At 43.5% G+C, this 13961-nt stretch overlaps 1 protein-coding gene across 1 annotated transcript in view; it reads left to right on the top strand.

The window, feature by feature from the left end:
* Ccdc60 (coiled-coil domain containing 60) overlaps positions 1-13961 on the top strand; it is a 173872-nt gene that overhangs the window by 133056 nt on the left and 26855 nt on the right. The window contains exons 5-6 of the mRNA XM_013349439.2: positions 105-212; positions 13106-13196. Coding sequence (XP_013204893.1) covers positions 105-212; positions 13106-13196 — 199 coding nt within the window. The remainder of the gene's footprint in view (positions 1-104; positions 213-13105; positions 13197-13961) is intronic.

Here is a 13961-nt window from a genome sequence, read left to right as displayed (position 1 = left end):
AGCGTGCTCACTGAAGCCAGCGTGCTCACTGAAGCCAGCGTGCTCACTGAAGCCAGCGAGCACAGCTGCAGTCTCTATAGTGTGTTCCTCCCTTGTCTCTGCAGGGACTCCCTCTACCGCCAGCTGTGTGCGCTCCACTGGCTCCTCGAGGCCCTGACTATCGACCACACCCACCACACCATGAGGCCCTTGATTTCTTGTTGGAACCCCAAGTAAGGCCAGTGGCCCTGCATCCTACTGTAAACTAGCATTCACCTGGATGGTAAGGGATGGGAACCTCACCCTTCCACCCGCTCCCTCACTTTGGTGCTTTTGGTGGGTGAATGGCTTTAGGAGTTGGCATGCTCTCTCTATGAATCCAGACCCAGGTAAGTTGGAGCCAGCTCCTACAATTTCTCCAGAGTCCATTGTACACACTTCTTTATAAGCATCTCTTCCTGATGCCTTGTGGCAATGCAGCAATGCACCAGTAGCTTAAAATGGGGCACAGAGGGAAAATTTTCACCACAGAACTAGGCAAGCTACACCAGCATACTGTGGACCGACAACCAGATTTCAGGCTCCTCCTGATCTCCCTGTGTCCCCTCAACCTTGTTTCTGAATGTCGCCCTACCTCTGCTACCTCTGCTACCACTGCTCCCCCACACATACACCTTTGTTCTTTGTTCTTTTTTTCCTCCTTTAGTCCAGGGGAATTTTGTTTGCTTGCTTGCTTGAGTTAGTTCCTTGGTTCACTGGCTCATTAGTGAGTGCGCTGTTTGGGTTTGTTCACTGGTTGGTTGGTGGGTAAGTTGTTGGTTGGTTTATTGGTTCATTGGTGGGCAAGTTGGTTGGTTGGGTTGGTTCATTGGCTGCTTAAATAAGTAACTTGGTTAGTTAGTTAGTTATTGGTTGGTGGGTGGGTTGGTTGCTTGGTTGGGTCATTGTTTGGCTGACTGGCTTGAATTTTGTTCTGTTGGTTTTTTAAATATATGTTGAAGGTTATTTCTCCACTTAGACCTAAGGTACTTGTTCCAGGTTCTGGAGCAGCTAGGTAAACCCAGATGGAAACTCTGGAGAATGCTGACTAACCCATGAAAATGTAAGCGGTGCCACCACAGGGATGGCTCACACCAGAGCTTTGAAGTCACTGTTTCAGGAGCTGTAGAGACAGCTTCTGGCTTGTAGAGACGCCATCTTTGGGAGGCCCAAATGTTTGCCCGAATGAAACAACAGCAGTGAAAGAGGGTAGAGAACCCTGCCTTGAGGAATTGGATTTGTACTGTGAAGACCCAGGCTGAGTTGAATAGAACAGTTCCCCAGCGTTGAGTCCCTGGGATCCATCTGTCTTCATGCCTCAGAATGGGGGCCCAAGCTGCTAACTTCAATTTAAAAAAAAAAAAGTAAGATCACACTAGGAGCCAATATTTTACCAGGACACATCAGGCAGAATCCACTGAAGATCTAAGCATGCCTAGCTCCTGGCAGACAGAACCAGGACCAGACCTGGCCACCAGAGGAGGTAATGCCACCCAGGAAGATCTCCATGAGAAGTCGGGGTATTTGCTAGAGTTGGTGTATTCCGATAGAGCCTGCTCTCCATGTGGGGATGTTTTAACTTGTTGTTGGAGACATGCTTCTAAAGGCTTAAGTTACCTGTTCTCAAGGCCCAGAGATCATGATTTATAACAGTGCCAATCTCTGTAATTTAAATATGTGAGGACCCCATAATGGCTGATCTCAACCTCATGAATATGGTGTGTGTGGTTGAACTTGGAGCTGAGAAGCTGTGATGGCTATCCTTAGTTGCCAATATGGCTACATCTGGAATTAAATAAAACTCCAAAATGGAGGTCCATACCTGTGAGGGACCTACTACTTCTAATCAGGATCCATGAGGCAGGAAGACACACCTTTAATCCAGATCTTTTGAGCTGGGAAAACCAGTCTGTAATCTGGGCCATACCTTCTGCTGGAAGCCTTGTGCATGAACTATTAATAGCCAGTGATAACCAGTATGAACTGGCCCAGCACACCAACATATAGAATTCATATATAGATGTTGTTATTTTTGTTAATTATGGGGTTAAGTTCCCTAGAAAGTACATAAAAACATCTTTTGAGTTAGTCAGAAAGCAAAACTTCTTCTCTTGGATATTTAGTGTATCTTTGAGGTCTCACCCTGATGCCATTACATCAACTTCCCAAGACTAAAACCAGGTGGATTTGAGTGACTGGGATCAAGAGTTTGGGCATCAGTTCGACCTTCTATCCAAGACCCATTACTACAGCTAATTAAAGCAGTTGAGGCAGGAGAATTTCAAGTTCAAGGACTGCCTGGGCAGCTTAACACGACTGTGTCTGAAAACAGAAGACTGGAAAGAGCCCTTGCGTATCCATCTTAACCAATGCCTTTGTCAATCATGAGTAACACCCTGGTGCAAAAGCCCTAGCTTCAACATCCAATTCTGGAGGAGAAAGTTGAGAGTTTGGACTCAACATAGACAAGTCCACACCCTGCCACCTGCTACCTGTGTGATCACAGGCACGTCACTTGACCTCTTAGCCTGTGTTTCAGCACCTACCAAATGCATTGCGGACCCAAAAGAGTTGTTCCTAAAATCAGACAAGTTTATGTCTAGAAACACAGTGAATGTTCATTCTGTGACGTCATTGAAGATAAAAATCTCTAGAGAGAGCCAGGCGGTGGTGGCGCATGCCTTTAATCCCAGCACTCGGGAGGCAGAGGCAGGTGGATCTCTGTGAGTTCGAGGCCAGCCTGGTCTACAAGAGCTAGTTCCTGGGACAGGAACCAAAAGCTACGGAGAAACCCTGTCTCAAAAATCCAAAAAGAAAAAATCTCTAGAGAGCAGATAGATCTGTGCTCGTCAATGCTCTGAGACCTCAATCCAGTAGGGCCATGCCGGGAGAGAGCGTCCCTGTCCACCTTGGGCCTTGGCAACAGCAGAGGCCTCCAGAAACTATCTGACCACAGAAGCCTCAGCCTCAGCCTCACCTATACCCAGAGCAACAGTCACCGAAAAAGCCACACTACTTGCACCTAGAGGGCCCCTCTACACCTGGAGAAGCGATCACCAGAGGCTCAGCCCTGCCTGCACCTGAAGGACATTTCAGTGGAGTCCCAGCCCCCAGCCACTCCAACTGAAGGGAGAGGGACGCCCTGAAGCACAGGCTCCACCCATACTAATCGGAGGAAGAGATGGGTAGACAAAATGGTAAGAATACACTAAACAACACAAAGAGCAATACAACACCAGAAACTAGTGGATCTATAGCAAGAAGACGTGAACACCCCAACCCAGATGAAGCAGAAGAAAATGGCACTAAATATGGCTATATGAAGATGATTAAGGCCATTAAAGAGGAAATGAAAAATTCCCTTAAAGAAATGGAAGAAAAGACAAAAAATGGAAGAGATCAACAAATCTCTTAAAGAAAACCAAGAAAAAGCAAACGAACAGATAAAGGAAACAGTTCAAGACTTAAAAACCAAAGTAGAGGCAATTTAAAAAACACACAAACCAAGGGAACTCTGGAAATGGAAAATCTGGGTAAAAGATTAGGAACTACAGATGCAAGCATAAATAACAGGATATAAGTGAGAGAAGAGAGAATCTCAGGTGTTGAAGGTACAATAGAGGAAATAGATTCATCGGTCAAAGAAAATGTTAAATCCAACAAATTTTTGACACAATATATCCAGAAAATCTGGGACACCATGAAAAGAGAAGAAGCCCAGTTCAAAAACATAAAAAATATATTCAACAAAATCATAGAAAAAAACTTTCCCAACAAAATCATAGAAGAAACTTTCCTAGCTATAAAAATACAAGAAATTTACAGAACACAAATAGACTGGCCAAAAAATAGTCCCCTTGCCTCATAATAATCAAAACACTAAACATAAAGAATAAAGAAAGATTATTAAAAGCTGCAAAGGAAAAAGGCCAAGTAACATATAAAGGCAGGCCGATTAGAATTACATCTGATTTCTCAATGGAAACAATGAAAGCTAGAAGGTCCTGGTCAGGCATTATGCAGACATTAAGAGACCATGGACTGACGTGGGAGGGATTTCTTATTAATAAAAAAACTGCCTAGGCCCCTTGATAGGCCAACCCTTAGGTGGGTGGAGTAAACAGAACAGAATGCTGGGAGAAAGAAGCTGAATCAGAGAGTCGCCATGATTCTCCCACTCCAGGCAGATGCAGGTTAAGATCATTCCTGGTAAGCCAGCTCTTGGGCTACACAGATTAATAGAAATGGGTTAGATTAATATGTAAGAGCTAGCCAATAAGAAACTGAAACTAATTGACCAGGCAGTGTTTAAAAGAATACAGTTTCCGTGTAATTATTTCGGATAAAGCTAGCCGTGTGGGCAGCCGGGTGCCGGGGACGCAGCTCTGCTGCCCCTATTACAACAATGGACACCAGCCCAGACTACTATACCGGCACTGCTGTCAATTCATAGAAAACAAAATATTCCATGAAAAAATGAGATTTAAACAATACCTATCCACAAATTCAGTCCTACAGAAAGTACTAGAAGGTAAACTCCAACCCAAGGAAGTTAGTTTAGCTACATTCACAAAAACACAGGCAATAAATAATACCACACAAGCAAATACTTAAAAAGAGAAACACACACACACACACACACACACACATGCAATACCACCAGCATCAACAAAAAGAAAAATAACACAAACTAACAATCACTGGTCATTATCAGCCCTTAATATAAATGGACTCAATTCACCTATAAATTATATAGGCTAACAGATTAGATGCAAAAACAAAATCCATCCTTCTGCTGCAGGCAAGAAACACACTTCAACTACAAAGATAGACATTACCTCAGAATAAAGGGTTGGGAAAAAATTTTCCAGTCAAATGGACCTAAGAAACAAGCTGTTGTTGCTGTCTTAATATCTAACAAAATGGACTTCAAACTAAAATCAATCAAAAGAGATGAAGAAGGTCATTTCATATTCATCACAGGAAAAATCCATCAAGATGAAGTTCCAATCCTGAACATCTGTGCCCTAAATACAAGGGCACTCTCATATGTAAAAAAAAAAAAAAATACTAAAGTTTAAATCACACATCAAGCACTACACACTAATAATAGTGGGAGACTTCAACACCCACTCTCATCACTGGACAGGTCTTCCAGACAGAAACTTAACAGAGAAATAAAAGACCTAACAGAGAGATAAAAGACCTAACTCAAATGAGCCTAACAGACATCTATAAGACATTCCACTCAAATGCAAAAGAATATACCTTCTTAGCACCCCATGGAATCTTCTCTAAAATCAACCACATAGTCAGTAACAAAGCAAAACTTAACAGATACAAAAAAAAATTAAATAGCCTCCTGTATCTTATCGGCTCACCATGGCTTAAAGTTAGAATTCAACAACAACACTAATTGCAGAAAGCCCATAAACTTATAGAAATTGAACAGTGCTCAACTGAATCACTATTGTGTCAAGGAAGAAATAAAGAAATTAAAGACTTCCTAAAATTCAATGAAAATAACAGCTCAGCATGCCCAAATCTATGGGACACAATGAAAGCAGTGTTAAGAGGAAAGTTCATAGCACTAAATGTCTACATGAAGAAACTAGAGAAATCCACACTAGCAAATTAACAGAAAAACTGAAAACTCTAGAACAAAAAGAAGCAGACTCATCCAGGAGGAATAGATGATTATTTCCTAATAATCAAATTGAGAACTGAAATAAGTAAAATAGAAACAAAGAAAACAATACAAAGAATCAATGACCCAAAGAGTTGGTTCTTTGAGAAAATCAACAAGATAGACAAACCTTTATCCAAACTAACCAAAAGACCAATAATATGAAAATTAACAAAATCAGAAATGAAAAAAAGATATATAACTATAGACATTAAGGAAATCCAGAGAATTATCAGATCATACTTTTAAAACTTGTACTCCACAAAATTGAAAAAATTAAAGGAAATGGATGATTTTCTGGATAAGTACAACATACCAAAATTAAATCAAGACCAGATAAACAAATTAAATAGACATATAACCCTTATGGAAATAAAAACAGCCATCAAAAGTCTCCCAAGCAAAAAAAGTCCATGGCCAGATGGTTTCAGTGTAGAATTCTACTAGAACTTCAAAGAGCTAACACCAATACTTCTCAGATTGTTCCACACAATAGAAACAAAAGGAACATTGTCAAACTCTTTTTATGAGGCTATAGTTACCTGATACCCAAACCACACAAAGACATAATAACTAAGATAGATAATTACAAGCCAATCTCCCTCATGAACATTAATGCAAAAATACTCAATAAAATACTGGCAAATGAAATCCAAGAACATAGGAAAATCATCCATCATGATCGAGTAGGCTTCATCCCAGAGATGCAGGGATAGTTCAACATAAAATAATCCATCAAAGTAATTCATCATATGAACAAACTAAAAGAAAATAAACCACATGATCATCTCATTAGATGCTGAAAAAGTCTTCAACAAAATTCAACACTCCTTCATGATAAAGGTTGTGGAGAGAGCAGGGATACAAGGAACATACCTAAGCATAATAAAGGCACTATACAGCAAGCCAACAACCAACATCAAACTAAAGGGAGAGAAACTCAAAGTGATCCCACTGAAATCAGGAACAAGGAAAGGCTGTCCACTCTCTCCATAACTATTAAATATGGTACTTGAAGTTCAAGCTAGAGCAACAAGACAACAAAAGGAGACCAAGGGGATACAAATTGGAAAAAAAAAGAAGTCAAACTTTCTCTATTTGCTGATGATATGATAGTATACATAAGTGACCCCAAAAATTCTACCAGGGAACTACTACAATTGATAAACACCATCAGTATAGTAGTAGCAAGATTAACTCAAAAAAGTCAGTAGCCTTCCTATATACAGATGACAAAGGGGCTGAGAAAGAAATCAGAGAAACATCACCCTTTACAATAGCCATGAATAATATAAAATATCTTGGGGTAACTCTGATAAGAACTTTAAGTCTTTGAAGAAAGAAATTGAAGAACTCATCAAAAATGGAACAATCTCCTATGCTCTTGAATAGGTAGAATTAACAGAAAAAATGGCAATCTTATCAAAAGTAATCCACAGATTCAATGAAATACTCATCAAAATCCCCCCAAAAAATTGTTCATAGTCCCCAAAAGGTCAATACTCAACTTCATAAGGAAAAAAAACTCAGAACAGCAAAACAATCCTGTACAATACAGGAGTTTCTGGAGGCATCAACCTTCCTGACTTCAAGCTCTACTCTAGAGCTATAGTAATGAAAATAACTTGATATTGGCATTAAAAACAGACAGGTGGACCAAAGGAATCAAATTGAAGTCCTGATATCAACCCTATGATACACCTATGAACACCTGACTTTTTTTTTACAAAGAAGCTAAGACTATAAAGTAGGTAAAAGAAAGCTTCTTCAACAAATGGTGCTGGCATAACTGGATGTCAACATATAGAAGAATGAAAATAGATCCATATCTATCCCCATGCATAAAACTCAAGTCTAAATGGATCAAGGATCTCAATATAAAATCAACCACACTGAGCCTCATAAAAAAGAAAGTGGGAAGTGCGCTTGAATACATTGGCACAGAAGACCACTTCCTAAATATAACCCTGGTAGCACAGACACTTAGAGAAACAATAAATGGGACCTCCTGAAACTGAAAAACTTCTGTAAAGCAAAGGATACAGTCAACAAGACAAAATGACAACTTACAGAATGGGAAAAGATCTTCACCAACCCCACATCAGACAGAGGATTAATCTCCAAATTATACAAAGAAACTAAGCATCATAAGACCAAATAATCCAATAAAAATGGGGTACAGATCTAAACAGAGAACTTTCAACAGAGGAATCTAAAAAGGCTGAAAGACACTCAAGAAAATGCTCAGCATTCTTAGTTATTAGAGAAATGCAAATCAAACAACTCTGAGATACCATCTTACACCTGTAAGAATAGCCAAGAGAAAAAACACTGATAACAACTTGTGCTGGAAAGGATGTGGAGTAAGGGAAATACTCCTCCATTGCTGGTGGAAGTGCAATCTTATATAGCCACTTTGAAAATCAATATGGCGGTTTCTCAGAAAATTGGGAATCAATCTGCCTCAAGACCCAGAAATAGTAAGAAAGAAAAGAAAGAAAGAAAGAAAGAAAGAAAGAAAGAAAGAAAGAAAGAAAGAAAGAAAGAAAGAGGTATGAAGAGAGTTCTACTACCAATAGATGATATCCATGGTTACTGGGAACTCAAGACACAAAGGCTGGGGAATAAGGTCATGGCAGCTCTTACCAATGGTGGCAAGCCTCAAGGAGCAGAGAGGGCAGTCAACAGTCACTGGTTTACCATGCAGGAAGAACACAAAAGCAGTGTGGTTATCTAAGTCTTGTTAGCTCAGGCTGTCCCAGACAGACAGCATGGGCCTTGTCAGAAAACCAGATGGGTGGAAGACCGGCTTTTATGGGCCAATGATACGTATATGCTGCTTGCTTTATACTGTGCACAACATTCTTGTGAGTGCAAGGCTTCTCGATCTATGCAGTATAGCAAAGTAACTGAAGATCTTGGTGCAGTGAAACTGCTGAGCTCGTAGATCTGGGTGGGGCCTGAGAATCTGCATTCTAGCAAGCTCCCGCTAATCCTAACTTTGAGTCCAGACACTCAGGGCCAGTGACCTCTTGCTACCAGCAGTGCCTCCTCCTGAAGGTTCCAAATCTAAAACACCATCACCATCTGGGACAGGCTTCGAGAATGTGACCCTGCTGGGTCTGATCCAACCTTACATATAGAGTAAGTTTTCTCCTATAAATAGTTTCAGAAGATGTTCTGAACATGCAATTTTGCAATTGCAGACTGTGTAAATGCGTGCTCTTTGACTTAACAGAAGAAGAACCCTTCTGCATCTGAACCCTCCCTGCCTTGGAGGTTATCAATGACTACACTCCAGAGATTAGGTTTTCATCCCTGTGAAAACAAGCAGCAGTATTCTGAACAGCCCACGTAATAAGCAATTTTCTAATTTAACTATTTCTATATTTAAATGAGGCTCTTTTGTCATGTGGGGCCATTCCCAATCACTGCTGGGACTATCACGGTAAAGGAAGTGGGCCACACCACTGCCCGCTGGACCTTCCATCCCAGGGAAGGGGCTGAAGGATGCAATCAATAATAAACATGCAAAGACCAAGATAATCTGCCAGTCTAGAGGGACGACCCACAGACAAAGAGCACTTATCCTTGCAGAGGACCAGAGTTTGGTTCCTAGCAACTGTGTGGTGGTTCAAAGCCATCTGTAACTCCAGTTTCAGGGGATTCAATGCCTGATTCTGACCTCTGTGGGAACCTGGCATGCATGTGGTGCACAGACCACAGGCAAACACTCATATACATAAAATAAGTGGAATTTAAAAAAATCTGCAGTATCCTCCTGAATATTAACCTTCATCAGGCGATGAAAGGAGACAGAGACAGAGACCCACATTGGAGCACCGGACAGAAATCTCAAGGTCCAAATCAGGAGCAGAAGGAGAGAGAGCACGAGCAAGGAACTCAGGACCGCGAGGGGTGCACCCATACACTGAGACAATGGGGATATTCTACTGGGAACTCACCAAGGCCAGCTGGCCTGGGTCTGGAAAAGCCTGGGATAAAACTGGACTCTCTGAACATAGCAGACAATGAGGACTACTGAGAACTCAAGAACAATGGCAATGGGTCTCTGATCCTACTGCACGCACTGGCTTTGTGGGAGCCTAGGCAGTTTGGATGCTCAACTTGCTAGACCTGGATGGAGGTGGGAATTCCTTGGACTTCCCACAGGACAGGGAACCCTGATTGCTTTTCGGGCTGAGGAGGGGGGGGACTTAATTGGGGGAGGGGGAGGGAAATGGGAGGCGGTGGCGGGGAAGAGACAGAAATCTTTAATAAATAAATAAATTTTAAAAAAATCTGCAGTAGCAACAAGCACAATCCCAAGGAATCTGGTGGGTGATATTTCAGTGAGGAGAAAGGCTTGCTTTCAGTTTGATCATCAAGGAAGATGCTCTTAGCATGGGCATTCTGAGTGAAACACCTGCTTTGCCTCCCACTCTCCTCCTCCCAGCCAACACAAGAGCATCCCTCCTCGCTCTGATATTCAAGTCTCAGATCTCAGGAGTGGAAGAACACAGCACGGTCATCCAGTTATCTTTTTTCCGAGGAAAGCAGGACAGGGCTACCAGGCCTGGAAAATTCCAAGAGGTTGGACCACTGCGGCCTCCCTGGCATGTAATCAGCACTTTCTCCCCTCAGCCACAGAGCCTGGAGCACCTTCTAACCAGCCCATGAGATTTTCATCTTGAGAAGAACACACTTTACCCTAAATTGGAGCTGAGAAAGTGAGAGTAAGTGTGTGCGAAAATTGTTCTGATTGCCCCGACAGATAGACATCGTCAAGTGACCTCCGAGAACAAAATGTGCTTGGAGGATACCGTTTAAAGAGATGAGCCAGGGCTCTCTCCCCTTGATTTCTGGGAAATGATCGCCCCCAGAAAGCATCAGCAGGGGAAAAATGATGGTCTGAAAATCATAGCTTTCTCCCCTTAAGAGCTGCCTGCCCCACCTCGCTTCCCACCATTGCCAGCTCCTTCTCAAAGCCATGCCAGGATCTCCTCTGATGAAAGTGTGTTATCTTTGTAATAGCTGAACTGGATTCGCCCATTTGAGACTCATTTCTTTTCACACCCACACGATTATCGGCCCAGCTCAGGCCCTTAGCCCCATCTTACAGTTGGTACAAATTGGGCCTGAGGCTTGGAGAAGCTAAATAACCCTGCACAAATCTCTCTCTCTCTCTCTCTCTCTCTCTCTCTCTCTCTCTCTCTCTCTCTCTCTCACACACACACACACACACACACACACACACAGAAGACCAGGTCAGGTAAACTCCAGCAGAGCAGCAGTTTCTGATACTCAAGGACAGACACATGAAGTCCCAGAACAAATCAGTCAAATGTGCTAAACGAGCAGTCATCCCTTCGTCCTCCCCACCTCTGAAACTGACTTTTGGCTCAGCCTCCACACCCGACACCAGGGCCTTTCTCATTATGGCCATTCAGGGAACCAGGAAGATAGAGATCCTGTCTAACTCAGCTCTCACTATCAGCAGAACAAGGAATCTGCTCCTTCAGGACAGGCTGGGAACCCATCTGCCTCAAGAGCCACTGTCATTCTATGGCCATGTATTTTTTTAACAAAGCAAGTCACAGAGAGACACCCAAATTCAGGGGACAGGGAAGTGGGGTTCCATTTGGTGAACAGCGCTCATAGGGAGGGTTCACCAACTCGCTTTTAGCCTCTGGGGCAAGGTGCAGAGTGTACTTCCCTGCTCCAGCTGCCTTTGATCTTTCCTCCCCGCCTGTTGATCCTCTGGTGGGGTTTATTTGCTACTGAAAATGAAGCATCAGAGAGACCAGTCCTGCCTAACCCGGCCTCTCCTTTACCAATAGCTTTGCAGAGGGAGCGCGGAGGGCTTCCCAAGGTCTGCAGGGATCCAGATGCCGCTTTAGTTCCTTTAGCCTGCCGCTTGAAGTCGCAATAGACTTCAGGTCGCCTTGGAAGTCAGCATTAGCGGAAGGCTTCTATCTTCCTGATTGGACCTGAATATTTAAGATTTCAAAAGCTTGTCTGGGCCCAGATTTAATTTTGAAAGGAGAAGGAGGTTGCTTTTGAACTTCAAGAAGGCATTGGCAGCTCAGCAGGGGCTGCCTTAGCAAAGGAGAAAGCCAAAAGCCCTGTGGTCATGAAAGATACCGTGGAACAGCAAAGCTGCCTGTTGGTTAGCCTGAAATCAGGCTTCAGAAGCGGCACTGTTTAAACACTGTGTATACGGCTGGAGCTCCGCTCCTACCTCCGGCTGGATTTTAAATATTCCCTAATTTGATTACTCAGGGGACAAGCAAGCAGAACCAACTCAAATGAACTTCTCTGTTAATTATTCAGAGCTTTTTATTGTGTAATCAAACACCAAGTCTTACAAAAAGCTTGGAGGCACATCCTACCTCCACCCCAGCCTGGCTCCTACCTTAGGGTCTGTTTCTTGTGTTACTGTTGTGAACATACCCAACAGGCCCTGCCTCGAGGGGCAGAAGAGTCCCTTTTCTTATTGGTGACAGCCTGTGGGTCTGCTTCTCGGAGCTCCACATCATGAGACACGGACCTTAAGTTCCGTTCATCTGACCATTGGAAGGGTTATGGAAACACACGCAACATAGCGCATTCAAAAATGCCAACATGATAAATTTGGTGGCACTCTGTGAGGAAGGGAGTCACCCACAAAGCCTGTTGAGCTTTAGTCTTTATCCAAAAAGTTCCCAGACCATGAGGGAAGAATATGATGCTGAGGAGGAGGGCACTCTCATAAAAATAATTCAAGATCACAGATTAAGAGATGTACAGAACCCCGTGGCAGGGACCTGGGTGAGGGAGGGGCCTGAAGTTCGGGTCCTTTCCTGAGCTGCAGAGGGCAGTGCTAATGACTCTGGCTCAAGGTGGCAGCAATGGAGATGATTCCCTGAGAGCCCAGAAGCATCTGGTACAGAATGCTCCAGTGACTCTGGTCACTGTGTGACTCTGCACGCCCACACCCATCCTCCTGGGACATCCGGCCTCACTGCGCTCTCAGATACTCTTAAGTGTTCCTGATGCTGGTGCCAGTGATGAGCGGCAAGGCACAGATGCAGAAAGGAGGACACTTTCCTTACTGCCACCACCATAACCACAGCCTCACCCTGGACTCACTCCATAAAAGGGCCCAAGTCCAGAGCTCATGCAAATATACCTTGCCTCCCACAGTGCTCACCCAGGAAAGGGTGGTCTCTCTTAGCCTAAAAACCCCACCGATGCAGAACTGCTCCCCCTCCCAAAACAAACCAGCAGGGGGAGAAAAATCATACTAGAGACCGTTCGTTCAGCCTGAATTTATTGTGTTCCTGTAGGATGGGGGAGTGTGGGGCTTGTAATAATCCAAGACTGCGAACTGAAAACTCATTAAAGCTGTTTGTCACACAGGGACCCAGGTGGCAGCAAGAGCACAATAAAGAAGATCAACAAGGACAAGTCCATGGGGCAGAGGTGGGATCATTTTGTCACCGCACCAAAGGTAACCAGGAGCCCACGTTACCTTGAGAGCCCAAGCCCCAGCCAGGGGGAGAAGCATGCATCCCGCAGACAGTCTACCGTGGGAAAGGTTATTTATAAAAGTCTAGGTGATTTCCCAAGCAGAGGAAAAACCACATGCTACTGGATATTTTTTGTAAATTTTAATTAAAATAGTTATCTGGGGATTATAGGGAAAACGACATTTGGCCAGACACACTAGGAAAAGAGAGGAAAGGCGGGGATGGACACCTGTTACTAGAAAGAAACGGACTCAATTCTAGCTTTTAGTCAGTAGTCTCTCTGTCTGTCTCTCTCTCTGTTTCTCTGTCTCTGTCTCTGTCTCTCTCTGTTTCTCTGTCTCTCTGTCTGTCTGTCTCTCTCTCTGTGTCTCTCTCTCTCTGTCTCTCTCTCTCGTTCTCTCTCCCCATCCACTCACTATGTAGGATATTCTTCCAAGTCACATGTGTCTTCACTATTAAGAAGGTATTTTGAAGTCTGTTACCTTCAACCCAAGCTTTGCCCATCCCCAATGCCCAAGGATATCTACTCAGTAAATGAGCACCCAGATAATAGCGACAACAAACAGACCTTTGTCTGCTTATGAAGAACACAGCTATGCAGCTGGAGTGGATACAGATCCTGTCCCTCACACATAGAAACAATACAGTACCACCCCACCTACCACACACAGCGCCCACCCCACCTACCGCACACAGTGCCCACTCCACCTACCGCACACAGTACCCACCCCACCTACCGCACACAG

This window comes from Microtus ochrogaster, chromosome 2, assembly GCF_000317375.1.
Source record: "Microtus ochrogaster isolate Prairie Vole_2 chromosome 2, MicOch1.0, whole genome shotgun sequence".
Lineage (NCBI taxonomy): Eukaryota > Metazoa > Chordata > Mammalia > Rodentia > Cricetidae > Microtus > Microtus ochrogaster.
Note: the sequence above shows the minus strand (reverse complement) of the source record. Positions and strands in the feature narration are given on the sequence as shown.